The sequence below is a fragment of the Atta cephalotes genome, assembly GCF_000143395.1.
Source record: "Atta cephalotes unplaced genomic scaffold scaffold00012, whole genome shotgun sequence".
Taxonomy (NCBI): Eukaryota; Metazoa; Arthropoda; class Insecta; order Hymenoptera; family Formicidae; genus Atta; species Atta cephalotes.
In genome coordinates, this window is record NW_012130076.1 from 4,831,369 (window position 1) to 4,846,297 (window position 14,929).

Consider the following 14,929-nt stretch of genomic DNA (forward strand, 5'->3'; position numbering starts at 1 on the left):
CTTTCTTCTCTCTCTCTCTCTCTCTCTCTCTCTCTTCAACTCCTTTATCCCGTGACAATCCGACGGGTCCATAAGCGTGAGAGATAGAAGCACAATCAGAGAACATCTCCCTCCTTCTCGAGTGCAACCCTCCTCCTCCCACCCGCCTTGTGAATTGCGCGCGAACAGCATCGCAGGATGGCATCGTCCACGGTGGCTGTTCCGTCGGGAGCTACCTCGGTGCCGACGGTGACAAACGGCAGTGGCGGCGGTGGTGGCAGCAGCGGTGGTGGTGGTGGTAGCAGCAGCAGTGACAGCAGTAGCAACGGTGGCATCGTCGTCGCGGCTGGCACCGAGGAGATCGACGGCGGCGATATATTTGGCGAGCGGAACAACGTCAATTCCGTCAGTGGCTACAACAACAGCGGGAACCCCGGTGATGCCCTGGAGGAGATGGCGTGTGGTAATGGAGAGGCCAATAATCAGGGCTGTGCCCTGTGTATGAGCAAGCTGTGCTCCCCCAGAGTACTCTCCTGCCTACACGTGTTTTGTGAGGCATGCTTGGACAAGCTGCTTATGGACGAAGCTGGGGATTCCAAGGTGGGCTCTGTTATAAGCTGCCCTGTATGCCATCAAGAGACTTCCGTTAGTTCTAAGGGCGCCGCGTCGCTCACATGTGACTATGTTCTCACCAATATATTGGATATGTCCGCTATCGAGAACATGGCAGTACTGTGTACCTCCTGCAAGGCCAAAGAGAGCGCCGTGGCGCGTTGCTCGGATTGCGCCAATTTTCTGTGCCCAAATTGTAACACGGCGCATCAATTCATGCGCTGCTTCGAGCATCATAAAGTAGTTGCCTTTGAAGATTTGAAGCAATCCAACGAAGCTATCCCAATACACAAGCCAATCTTTTGCGAATGCCATCCTGCTGAGAATATGAAGTTTTATTGTCATACATGCCAGGTAAGTGGAAAATGGACAAGTCTTTTTATATTTAGGTATTATAATTGTCATCTGGCATTTAACATGTATTAAGAAATCTTATCATTGCAATATCTATAAATACTCAAAATAATATTATTAATGTATTGTAATTTAAATTACAAATCTAATTTTCTACAATTTTTAAATGTATAAAATTATAAATAATATTTGATATTCTTGATATACTGATTGAAAAATATATTTTCTTTCATAAATATATAAAAAAGAATTAATGTCAGTTAACATTTATAAATGATGAGTAATTATTTGTTGAAAGATAAAAAATTATCGTTTTTAAAGAGACGAAAAAATTTATATTGCAGAAAAAATGTTTAAAATGTTTTTTATGTATGAAAAAATATTTTTGTGTATATACATATTGTACACCTATAATTATATTAATTATATTAATATAATTATGTCTTTAATGAAATTGTAATTAAGAAGTATTAAATTGTATGTATATCAGGAACCTATTTGCAATGAGTGTTTGCTTGTGGAACACAAAGCACCAGAGCATCAATATGAACGACTGACAGATGCAGAACCACGACAAAAAGAAGAAATAATTAACCTGATGACTGAAAGTAAAGTAAAAATGACTGAATGCGATCAGGTTACAGTACAACTGGAAAATGCACTTAGTGAGTTGCAAGTACAACACGATCAAGCAAAAGATTTAATTATGGAAACTTTTCAAAGTTACAAGGCCATATTAGAGAAATGTAAAGACAATGCTTTAAGTGAACTCGAAAAATTGCATTCAAACAGAGAACTTGAAATTATGGATGCTTTTCATAGGTATATATATTTAATTTTAGTTATTTTAATTAGTTATCATTATTAATGTTTATCATTATTATTAAAAAAAAACTAGAAGTTAAGATAAAAGATATTAAAAAGGTGTATTAAAAAGGATAAATAGAACAAAATTTTTAGCAATAACATTTGTCGAGAATAAAACTGTCCTGTTAATAAAAAAATCTTTCTTTCTATGAACATTCTGTTATATTTGAAATTTTGTTGCAGTGTTGAAAAGACTGCAGAAAAAATAGAAGACGCTTGTCGTTTTACCTCAAGATTGCTAGAACATGGCGATGCAGTGGAAATCTTAGCACTTCGGCGTATTGTAGGAGTGCAATTGATGAACTTAATAAAAAATACACCAAAACATAATGTAACATTCTCTATTGAATTTCAAACCGATTATAATCAATTTGAGAAAACTGTAAAGGTGAATATGTGCATAATAAATTTTATTCAATTATAGATTCTTTTATCCAGTTATATATAATAATCATTGTGAAAAATTATTACAGGAAGTATTTGGAAAATTTCATACTGAAAGTACACTAGAAGTGAAACCTCATCCCGAACCAATCTCAACAATATCGGGTGTCTCTACAAATCAACAAATAGTTCATACCACTTCAATGGGTTGTCCAAGTTCTATTAGCACAAGCTCTCCCATTTCACTTCCCACATCTATGCAATCCTCTTTTGAAGGTGAACCTTCATTCATTATTCCACCGACTTCAAGTCCTCAAAATATTCCACCTCCTCCACCACCTGTACCTCTTCCACCAGGTCCGGTTCCTATTCATGGATTCACTAGCATTCAAGAATATAATCTTCAGCAGTTGGCCAGTTTAGCAGAGAAAGTAGAAATGGTAGGCGATACTGGTGTAGTTGGACCTAGTTCGAATCCTAGTCCAACTCCGTCCTTTACTTTGGCAGATTTATTTGCTGGAGATCTAAGTTCTACGAGCCATGCCATTAATAATCTACAAGCTCTTGCAAAATTAGGAAATACTCTTGGTAATCAAGGTAAGAAATATAACATTAAAGATTTATGAAGTTACTCTAGTAATACCAATGTCCTTCCCTCTCTTATTTCTTCCAGACCTAATCCCATACATTTCCCGATTTTCCCACAAATTCACAGGTACTTTAAGAACTATATTGAGAGATATTTTACATACAATTTAAAAAATTTGTATTATAGGTGCTATATAATATTTTATTTTATTGTTACTTTCAATTATTTTTGTATGTTACACTTGCTATCATTAAAATTAGAAATCTCTTTTGCGTAACATAATGCTATTATGCTATTTCGTTTAAATGACATTTTAAAATATGTCTTCAAAATATATTTCGACAGGAGGTAATGCAAACTCGGATTGAAGTATCGTATTCTTTAGAAAATTTTAACTTGACAAATAAATTAAACTGAGTTAAGTTGCAAATTTGATTTTCAAGTTTTTGATAGGATTCATAAGATACAACTTTTGAAAGATAAAATTAAAATCGGATTTAGCATTACCTCTATTTTCTATTATTCTAAAGTTTAATTTGAAAGAAAATAATTGTATAATAGATATAAATACATATTATTTAGCCCCTGAAATATTGATATAAGAATTATTAATATATACTAAAAGATTAACGAAACATGTATTATATTTCTGCTTATTGTATATTTATTGCTTTGCTGCAGATCTTGGAAATACCACCATTAATGGTGGTGGTGGATTAGTATTGGGACGTGGACCTTCACCAGCCATTGTAGATACCCCAAATTTGGGTCCTTTGGCTGCCAATAGTCTATTAAATGGAGGATTTCAATCATTGTCCTCTTCCACTTCGCCGATACTTTCACAGGGTGCTGGTAAGATAATTCTGATTTTTGTGTATACATGTTAATATTACTCAGAAAAAAAAATCAAATCATTTGCTTATTTTATACAATACATTTTGCATAGTTATATCTTAACAAAAGATATAAAGGATTTAAAAGAGAAAAGTTTTTCTCAATATTAAATATCTTGTATATTAGTTACTGTATATGTTTACCAATATTGATGTTTTATTTTTAGATGACTTAATAGGTGATTCTATGCATAATATGCCTGTAGTAGGAAATACTGTTGCCAATCACGTAACTGGATCAGGAACAGGGAATTATCCTGCTCATCCAAGAACCCAGAATACAAAATTAACGCCTATGCATATCCGAAGCAAGTTTGGACAATTAGGTCCCAGTAAAGGGCAATTTAATTCGCCCCATGGATTTTGTCTGGGGACTGATGAGGATATTATCGTTGCAGACACAAATAATCATAGAATTCAGGTATATACTTCATAATGATACATGTCACAAATAAGTATTTAAAAAAATTATATATAAAGTATATATAAACATAATATAAATTTTGTGGGTATATTAATTCTAGATTTTTGATAAGACTGGTACCTTCAAATTTCAATTTGGTGTTCCTGGTAAAGAAGAGGGACAATTATGGTATCCTAGGAAAGTAGCCGTTATGAGAAATAATGGCAAATTTGTTGTATGTGATCGTGGAAATGAACGATCTCGAATGCAGATATTTACAAAGAATGGCCACTTTATAAAGAAGATCGCTATTCGTTACATCGATATCGTAGCTGGCCTAGCTGTTACCAGTCAAGGTCATATTGTGGCTGTTGACAGTGTGTCGCCAACTGTGTTCGTAATCAGTGATACAGGAGATCTTTTGAGGTGGTTTGATTGTAGTGACTATATGAGAGAACCAAGTGATATTGCTATTAGTGGTAAGCACACTTTATCACTCTTAATATTTACAATGAAATATAATTATAATTAATTAGTGGTAAGCACACTTTATCATTCTTAATATTTACAATGAAATATAATTATAATTAACATAATTAATTATACTCGTCAATAACTTGGACAAACTGCAATTTATAATATTAATAATCAAATTGTATATAAAATTTTTAGGCAAAGAATATTTTGTTTGCGACTTTAAAGGACATTGTGTTGTGGTGTTCAACGAAGAGGGTAAATTCCTGCGTCGCATTGGCTGTGAGAATGTAACAAACTTCCCGAATGGGATTGATATTAGTGATGCAGGAGATGTATTAATTGGGGATTCACATGGTAATCGTTTCCATGTAGCTGTCTTCTCCAGAGCGGGCTCTTTAATATCAGAGTTTGAATGTCCATATGTGAAGGTAGAGTATTATATCTTTCATATATTAATCTAAATACATATATTTTTTTATATAATATAAATATAAATGAAATTTGAATTCTGGAAATGGTTTACCATTTTCCAGTCACTTCTTTTAAAAATCGAAATGTGTACACATGTGGGATGACGATTAGAATCGATCCGTCAATTATCAATTTTTCATTTGACATATTAATTATAATACTTTAATTACCAGTAGTAATAAACTGTTGTACTGGTGATTAGTCTAAAATAAAATTTAATTTATTCTTCGATAATATTTTTCGCAATAAATTTTTTTCTTTCTAATTTAATTTAGGCAGGGATTATTAGCGTTTCAGAATGATTGTGTTGAAACCGAATGTTATCGGTTTGCAATTATATCTGAAATAAATTGATTCAATAAAAGAATATATAATGTATTATTTGTAACATCTAAAATTTGACCGATCTTGGCTTTTTTTATCGTATTTAATGTAAAAATTAAGTATTTAATATTTATATTTTATAAAATATATTTTATTTTATTAAAACAATTTTTACTAAATATTTATAAATATAATTTTAAAATTTTTAAATTAATAGTGCTTTTAAATATTATAATGTTATATTTTATAGGTGTCTCGGTGTTGTGGATTGAAAATAACTTCGGAAGGATATATTGTAACACTGGCCAAAAACAACCACCATGTCCTTGTATTAAACACTCTTTATATATTGTGAAGTGGCATCAGATGAGTAAGTATGTTATAACTTCCTTCTGCAAATGGAAACTTCTTTGGAAACTGCTCTCAACGAAAGATGGAAAAGGCATGCCCAAGGCATTACGTTCGAATATTGGGCCTATCAAAGCAATAGAAACAAGTGCAGCATGCAGCTTTAATAGTTGTAAAAATATAATGCGTCCCCGTTTTATGAAAGTAACAATGTTGAAAACAAAAAAAAAGACAGAAAGGTAATGTACGTCTCCGACCAAACAGTATAATAGTAACTTAGCAATTTGCATTTTGGTAAACTGCCAAAGTAAATTAAATTAACTAAGTGGAACCAGTTATAAAGAGAGAAGCAGTTAGCTATATCAACCAATAAGCAACCAACCAACGAGTTGGATCGCTTGTAGTAGAGAAAGCAATTTATAATGGCCTTCCGTCAAAATTGGTTGTTGTACATCATTTTTGACATGTCAGTATTTTAAGTATGTTTATAAATCAAATTATTCTAGTCTCCGACGAGCACTTTCTATACACTGGTTTCGATTCGTGCTCGGAATAAGACGTTCTCATCCTGATTTTTTATTAATCAAGGATGTTTGTCTTCTTAGTCCTAACTGATACTTCAAGAGAGATGCATGTAAATGCACAGATTACGTTTAAAAAGTTTTCCTTTAAGAGCTTCTAAGTAACTAATAAATTCAGCAGGATAAATTTCACGATGAGAGGATCAAAATTTTTTTTCGCTTAACAGAAAAAAAAACGAAAAAAAGAACGTTGCATGCTGCGAGGTAGTTGATAGTACTTCCTGCTCTTATCATATCGTATTTCTAAAGAAGAGAATGAAACAATACTCCTCATTGCAGCAGGCACGAAGCTTAATAAGAGCTATGTTCCTGATTTCTTTCTGCGCGTTTGAAAATGATAGTTGAGAACATAATATAAAAACAACGTTAATGTGCAAGGAATAGATTATGGTATGTTGAAAATCAAACATTTAATATCTTATATAAAAAGTGTCGTACAGAAAAGATACTTTGAGCGTATAAAAAAAATGAAATAATTATTTACACTTACAAGACAAACGAGTAGATCCCATTTGTGCATTGTTAAAATTAGACGAGACACATAATGGTTACAATATTTACTCAGGATGCTTTATTATGGTCCATCATATGAATACGACGTATATGCGTGTGTGAATTATTGGTTCGTGGTGCTAGTGAATAATGTATCCATACCATGTAAATGTATTTGTTATAAAATTACAGAAATCGTTCCCGCGCATTTTTTACAATGCAGGGGAACGATTTTGTGTAATATATTATATAAGATTCATAAGTACATAATATATACCACCGGTATATTATATAGGGACGATACTTTATCTATGTAAAAAAAAAAGGAAATAACGTACAGTTTGCTAAACAACCTCTATTTATGTATATATTAACATAATACATGAAAAAGAAAAACCACATAAGACACATACATATATAGAAATACACATATTTTTTAGGGTTGTTTACATGATCAGCCTTAAGATTTGATTGAACTAAAATGCAATGTGTATACAATATATACATCGGATATTTGGCAGATTGCTACACTGTGTTACCTTACATTATCTACAATAACGTTTAATTATAAATACTATCTTGCCATACCAAATGCTAGGTAGCACATCCATATATATACATATAATTATATATATATACATACATATATATATATATATATTTATACTTGACTAGCTTTATCAAATTCGTTTGCATACAGGAAATTATATCGATAATGTCTGGTTTCATTACTCGTGTGAAGCAAATGAAAAAAATTTAGACAAACGAGAAACAAAAAAGGACAGTACTAGGAGGCTATTTTAAAGTTCGCGCATAACATCGGCATTTGTAGTAAATTGCACGAAGCCTACATACATACACCTAAGCTAATCAGTCGTACTCATCTCTCGTGTAACGTTAGAAGTTTTAATTTTATATATAAAAAGAAAAAAGAAAAGAAAAACTAATTCTGAAATATTTAATAGTCATGGTTAGCAGAGTTATATAAATAATGCCTGTGATAATAGTATCGTCAGGATAAGTTGTGTCCTTAAAGAGTCTCTGATGTTGTTGCTAGGTAAATATTGATTAGAAGTGTATCAATGTGAGATACCGTTGGTGCCGCCTGCAAGGTGTTTTTACAAGCACAATAACGCCACAGATGCAGAGCGGACCATCAATCGTCTCTAATGATACGCGTTAAATATAAAAAGAAGAAAATATTCAAAATAAAGAGAGAACATGTTGCAAAATTTTTGCCAGTCATATTTAAAAAAAAACTCATAGTGTAACGAATGGATGACCATTAACGAGAGGGTCTTTTACCTCACAAAATTATTATATTACGCTCACCTTATATATACTTGAATATTTTAGTATAGATTTACTCTTTACATATTTTTATCTCTGTGGAAGACTACTTGGCTAATTTAGGCCACTGTTGAAATTCACCCCTTATTTGCCTTGATGTTTAAATTACAACAATAATATATAAAAAAAAGGAACGAGAATTACTTGTTACGTAAATGGTAATTGTGATAGATTTTTTGATGATTTTTACAATCTCAAAAGTCTTATTATCCTAATATGTATAGAATTATATAGTCACTCTGTACGTAATAGATAAACTTTGCTTACCTTGTTAAACTAATATTAAAAGCTCTCATAACTATTCACACTAAACAGTTTTACAACTGGCAGTGTAATCGAAGATCGTATTTCGAGTATGGGATAGGTTTTGTGTGTATTACTCTTTAGCAGTACTATTTTTATTGCTATACAACTTCCAAGGCCTTTTAGGTGCCACAGGTTCTCCGACATAATTTCAAGCAAAGAATTATTTGATCTTTCTATTTTGAGTTCGCCGTGGAGTTAAAATTATAATTTTCCATTTCCTTCTAATAATTGTAGACTTGTCACCTGTTTTATTTATAAATCGGAATTAATGCGCGATTACGTTTGTTTCCCGATACAAAATTGCTCTCGAAATTTTTACAAGCTACGTTTTACAGTACTTGGCAACACGAGGAAGACATTTACGAGCGCCTCGGGCTGCTCTGATTCTAATTTTGCGTACGATTTGCGTGAATCGACACAATATTTGTCAATCGTAAAATATGTCGTGTATTTGATGAGGAATCGTTGCTATATATCACACGAAAAAATATGTTCCTGATTTTCAAAAGAGGAAGAAGAAAAAAAGAAAAGAGTCGCATATATTATACAATAAGAATTATTGCGAATGTTCACAAGCATTAATGAGACAGCTACAATTATATAAATAATAGGACTAACATGACACGACATAAATAAACTGAATTCTAGCCTACGGTTAATCATAGTCTTCCTAGAATCCTAAAGAAAAAAAAAAGAGTATGACTTCGCTATATTGATTAGGGCATGGCCAATTAACACTATATAGCTGGTTATAAATGGAGAAAAGCGTAACACGAAAAGAGTTATCTTACGAATTGCGCTTCGAATTAACAGCTCCATATTATTTTACTCGACATGGCTTATACATTAAAAGTCCGTGATTAATTTTTACTTTTTTATGCCTTCAGCATAATTTAAGTTGAATTTTTACAAGAGGAAAAGAGGGGTAAACAATCTATGATCAAAAAGGAAAGGAGAAAGAAAAAAAAGCCATAGCTCATTATGTATAAGCGTTCCGCGTTATTTTTGTAATAATATTTTTATTCCTTACTCGCTCGTATACATTGTCTTATATATATATATAATTAATTTTTATCTTTATGCAAGCATTATGTGTTCGATCGGCTGTTTCTGACGCTATTATAGCGTACTTATTTGGATACGTTAGATCATTTTTCCGCGGTAGTTATTGCCGGGGAATACGTGGTACGAGCTTGCTATACATATTTTGATCTATTACGTTTTTATTCGGGCAATCCGGAAAAACGGAATTGCTTTCAAATGTGTATTTATATTATTTATATATTGTTTTGTTTAATTGGTTTTATAAATTTCTCGCTACAGTTTATATCTTATTCGAAAAGATAAGAAACATTATTGACCGGTTTCTATTATACACTTCATTTCATTTTAATTGTGTTCTTTTCAGATACACACATACACACGTTTATTGTCATTGCTTTAATTTTTATATTTTTGTTGCTAACATTTTTTTTCTTTTATTTCAAATACTCAATCTGAGGTGGAATGACAAGGAATTCTATACAGCTTGTCATATTACCTCGTAGGAAAAGGCAGAAAAAAGCGATTAGTTCATAATGAGTATTGATGTTGATTTTACTTTAACAATTTAACTACATTCCAAATCAATCATTTTTATCTGTCACTTCGTATGAGATAGAAAAATTAAATTCTTTAGTGCCAAAACAGACTAATCAGAGTATTTATATAACATGTATATTATTGCTTACAATTTGTTTTATTCCTTATAAGTTTATTTTATTCGTCTTTTTAAGTTGCGTCGCGCGCGAGTGTCGAAGTTCTTAGAGTAAGAAGACAAAAAATTACGATTAAATCCTTGCTTAGTCAGTTAAAGTACAAATATTTAATATATATATATATATTCTATCTTTAGAAAGTAAGTAACGCGAAAGGCATGTTAATGGCGTATATACTGTTACTTGGTTTCATTCCTCAACAGCACTAGCTTTATTTATTTTGCATTAGTTTACTCGATGTAATACTTAACAGGCTGAGAGAAAGGGTAAAGAAAACGCTTTCGCCATCTGCCCTATACACGTGTAATATTTATTTTTGGATATTACCACACGTTCCTTTTTGGAGGTACTTTGTTTACATATCAAATTGACCACTAAAACCGCGTTACATACAGTTGCATTCCAATCCGGTATGCTGAAAAAGCGTCAACTTGTCGAGTAGCATACCCTCGAATATATCCGTTCGGTGATCTCCGTATTTCTACTTACTTTTAAGTAGTGATCGCGAGGCTGACTTGAGAGAAACTTTTTATGGTAAAGTGACATTTGATTCTTAAAGCTTCTTACAGCTCATTTGCAGCTTATTGCGTAATCGAAAATAAGCGTCTACATTGAGCAATTGTGCTTTACCAAAAGTTAAAGCCTGGCTCCATCACATTTCTCTATGCAAAATTAGTTTCTAGTGTCGTTTCTCTCAAATCTATCTAAATAACATATTAAATAACATGTACTATGTATATCTGAAATGAACTTTCTAATGATTCAACCTATGTTGTACACATACAAATGTTGTAACAGCTGTCACGAAATGATAATGCGGATTACTGTGTGTAAACCATGTTTTCCTAAAAACCTCCATTGGTATTTTGCATAGAACGAGGTATTTCTGGGGGAAAAAAAAAAGAAAAGATCTTAAATGTTCCGACATCACTTACACTTCAAAATGTAAACTGTATAAGAATAGTACAACTGACGAAAAAAGGTAAATTGTAATGCAATATGGAAAGCGCGTGTATACCAATATATTTTTTATATGCTAATGGGATGCCAAGGAGCATGGTCATCTTGTAATGTAACGTATTATTTAGAGTTATACACGTCCAGAGATCAACTGTGTACACACAAATCAGTTCCCTTTGAGACTACTCAGCCTTTATTGAACATACCCACCCCCCATTGTCGGACTACTTGAATTTCGAAGTATTTCAAATATGTATCTATATATATCTCTTAGTTTACGAGTTTTACGATTTTTTATCTTCCAAAGTTTGTCAAGACTAGTCCCCGAAATATCTGTAACACAGATCTAACTCTCTTCTATTATTTTTTTTTCTTTTTATTTACCGCAAATCAGCTTTTTTCTATCTTGAAACCAAATTTTAGTTTCATTTTTATATAAAATATTCAAATTTATGGTATTATACGTATACACATCTATATACACTTTTACAAAAAAAGAAAAAAAATATTTTAATCTACATAATGTATTACATAATTAAAGATACGGAACATTTGCTACTTATATATTTGTCAAATGTATTATATTGAAAATATTTTATTATAGGATGGACAAATTTAGCCTTAAAATAAAAGAAAATAAATGTTCTTTGTTGATCGTACATTGCTTCATCATATCAACTCAATTTGCCATTACCTGTCAATTCATATGTACTGTCCTATACTAAGATATTCTCAAATGATATCACTATGCAGTTATTTGAAACGTGTAGAAGTATACATTCTTGTCTGCGCATAGGCTGCAATGCAATAATAATATATTGTGATGCTCACAAAGCACATAACACATTTTACCAAAATTGTAATGTTTAAATATTTCATGTGATTTTGGAAACTGTTATATATTTTTTATTTCCTGCCAATTGTTTAATTTGTAATGTTGTTCTTTGTTCTCTTTTTCAATAAAGTAATCAACTAAATATGAAATTCTTTTTATTCACTGTAATCACCTCGGACGCAATTTCATGTATGAGAAAACGTTTTTTTATACGATATTCGCATATTTATAATCATATATTTTACGTAAACAATTGTTACTGATATTTATCTAATGGAAGCGACTAATTTAGTGCGGGCCTAATGTCAGAACAAATTTTCGACTTAAATATCTTTATTCGGACAGATACATCTATACATATACAGATTGTCCTATTTTGGAAATATATAACATATTTATTCGGAGTCTGAGTCCTTTCTGCCAAACTGCTGTTTCGGTAATTCGTTCTGCAATTCAAGAACATGTTCTATCGGTTCTGGTTTCCCATCATCGCCGATGCGGCAAGGACGCACGACTCCTTCCCTAAGCAACGATGTTATCTTGATATATATTTTTTTATATATATAGAAAAATATTATCATTATGGCGTTTGCAGTTGATAATATATTGCTGGTTTACATAATGATGTTATAAATATATGAAAATAGCTTTTGTTTAGCATTAGATCTCGATATGATTGTATATCTTTACGCATATCTTTGATCTGTGACGAATAAATAAAATCTCTCAATATATATTACTCACTTTGTTAATTTATTAACCAGATTTACTAATTTTAAAGCTTCGTATTCCTTTTGTTCCTCTGTCATGCCTTCAAGCGGATTTGGTTTGGAATGCTCGAAACATCCAGTTACTGGGTTTATTCTGAAAATAAAAGAAAACCGTTTATTTATAAAGTTTTTCGTTTCGTCTTAATCAATTATTTTTCATCGATTGCTTACCGTTCTTTATATTTTTGATATTCTTCCGTTTCGCTATCTTCCGATTCAGAAGAATAAGCTGTTTCCGCTTGGTTACGCCCTAATAATCCTTTAGTGGCAAACATTCCCGCCGCATTTCCATATCCTGTATATTTCACCATACGGCTAACTGTAAATAATATTGATATTACAATATCATAACATTATTAACACTAAATCAAATATCACTTGAAATATTTTAATATGGCAGATAAATACCATTTTCTTTACAAAGAACAAACAAAAGTTCTGCAACTAGATCACGTAACTCTGTGATAGGCGACGTTAGTAACTTGCATAACTTAGCCCTTAATGTCGTCCCTTCTTCAGGACGATTCATCACATCCTTTAATGGAGGTAAAATCTATAAAATTTATTCATGAGATTATTTATTATTTTGGGCAATTAAAAAAAAATTATTTACTAAAATTTTTTTCTTTATCAAGAGTAAATTTTAAAAAAAATTTTATTATAAAAATAACTATTCAAATTTTATTATAAGATTTTACCTGCAGTCTTATGTATTTGCGAACAAGCCTCTCTGATTTGACAAGCCTAACCAATGCAGTAATTATTGGAGAAAAATTTTCTAGTAAATGTGTTTTACATTCTAATCTTTTATCTAAAAATCTAAGTAAAACGCATATAGCGCTCATATCCATGTTTTGGTATACATCTTTGCAATCTTTGCTGTTGGTTTGTATAATTGATGTATAACAACTAAACGGTATCACAGTCAACAAATTGACAATATGGCTGAAAAAAAAAATAATTTTCTTATAAATAAGACTAATTTTCTTATAAAAGATATCACAAATTATTATTATTATTTATAAGATATTACAAATTGTTATTATTTTACCTTTCAAGGTCATCTTGTTGCACTGAATATTTAAGAGTTAACAATTTATACAAAATTAACACCAAATTCTTATATTTTTCTTGGTCCACAACTCCGATATCATCAGAATGTATATATAAATTAAATAGAACTTTTAAAACTTCACAGACTATTGTTATCTCTTTTGCTGTCTCTTCAGTCTAAAAGAAACAAGAAAATTTAAATTTTTTAATTGATATAAAATATATATTAAATGTCAATAAATGATATTTAAATAAATCTTTTTATTTTATTCACAATTACCTCGCTATTTTGATTTTGAGCTGCAAATTCCTCTATTATTTTAATAAGATATACATCACCATATAAATCAGTTTTGATTATGTCCCTCGTAGATGTATTTAGTGCAGTCAGTAAAAACAATATTCTCACGTCAAATAATTTGACATCATAGGAATCATGTGTCATATAATTTTTAATTCGATCGATGAGGTAAGGCAAAGAAGAGATTAATACTTGCGACTGTTGCACTTTTACACTATTAAATAATAAGTTACACAGCAACTTCAGTGATTCTATTGTAACTGCAATCAAAAACATTCATATATTTAAATATATATATATATATATAATTTAATATGAACAGATATAAATGCATAGAGATTCTGTCATACATTTTGAATTAAGTTTTAGTTCATTAAATGAACATAGGAATTATGAATTTATATATATATATTTATTTATTTCTTTATTTATTCTTACCGATTATACATGAAATTTGCTCTTTTTCATATATTTTTGTTAAGCCTGCATTTTGTAATATAATTTTTGTTGCATCATCATTGATTAAATCATTTAAATTAGTTTTATCACGACTAGAACAAAAAATATATAAATATAATGCCTGCATAAATATATCCCAAATGCATAAATAAATATATGATAAATGTGTAAAAATAAATGCATAAATTTTAATAATATACGCGTGTGTGTGTGTGTGTGTGTGTGTGTGTGTGTGTGTGTGTGTGTGTGTGTGTGTGTGTGTGTGTGTGTGTGTGTGTGTGTAGTAGTATATATATATATATATAATTAATTAAATTTATATTATATATATATATATATATATATATATTATTATTAATATATA

General features: G+C 31.0%; 2 protein-coding genes across 2 annotated transcripts in view; one reads left to right on the forward strand and one right to left on the reverse strand.

Moving 5' to 3' along the window:
* The first annotated feature begins 177 nt into the window (after positions 1-177).
* LOC105617254 (B-box type zinc finger protein ncl-1) lies at positions 178-5,708 on the forward strand. Its single transcript, XM_012198820.1, has 9 exons — positions 178-945; positions 1,436-1,767; positions 1,996-2,200; positions 2,286-2,793; positions 3,467-3,637; positions 3,846-4,099; positions 4,203-4,560; positions 4,754-4,986; positions 5,604-5,708. The coding sequence occupies exons 1-9, from the start codon at positions 178-180 to the stop codon at positions 5,706-5,708; spliced, it is 2,934 nt and encodes a 977-aa protein (XP_012054210.1).
* A 6,589-nt stretch (positions 5,709-12,297) lies between these two features.
* The window catches only part of LOC105617363 (synembryn), a 3,853-nt gene continuing 1,221 nt past the window's right edge, over positions 12,298-14,929 (reverse strand). Inside the window, exons 2-9 of the mRNA XM_012198924.1 lie at positions 14,545-14,657; positions 14,080-14,366; positions 13,804-13,982; positions 13,451-13,697; positions 13,161-13,305; positions 12,924-13,071; positions 12,727-12,846; positions 12,298-12,504 (exon numbers count right to left, since the gene is read on the reverse strand). Of these exons, the coding sequence (XP_012054314.1) occupies positions 12,378-12,504; positions 12,727-12,846; positions 12,924-13,071; positions 13,161-13,305; positions 13,451-13,697; positions 13,804-13,982; positions 14,080-14,366; positions 14,545-14,657 (1,366 nt within the window). The 3' untranslated portion in view covers positions 12,298-12,377. The remainder of the gene's footprint in view (positions 12,505-12,726; positions 12,847-12,923; positions 13,072-13,160; positions 13,306-13,450; positions 13,698-13,803; positions 13,983-14,079; positions 14,367-14,544; positions 14,658-14,929) is intronic.

Bases quoted from the DNA above. Each gene is read 5' to 3' on its own strand.
- LOC105617254 (XM_012198820.1), top strand. From the start codon at position 178: ATGGCATCGTCCACGGTGGCTGTTCCGTCGGGAGCTACCTCGGTGCCG. The intron at 1,768-1,995 runs GTATATATATTT...ATTTTGTTGCAG, and splicing joins ATTATGGATGCTTTTCATAG to TGTTGAAAAGACTGCAGAAA. The intron at 4,100-4,202 runs GTATATACTTCA...TATTAATTCTAG, and splicing joins CAAATAATCATAGAATTCAG to ATTTTTGATAAGACTGGTAC.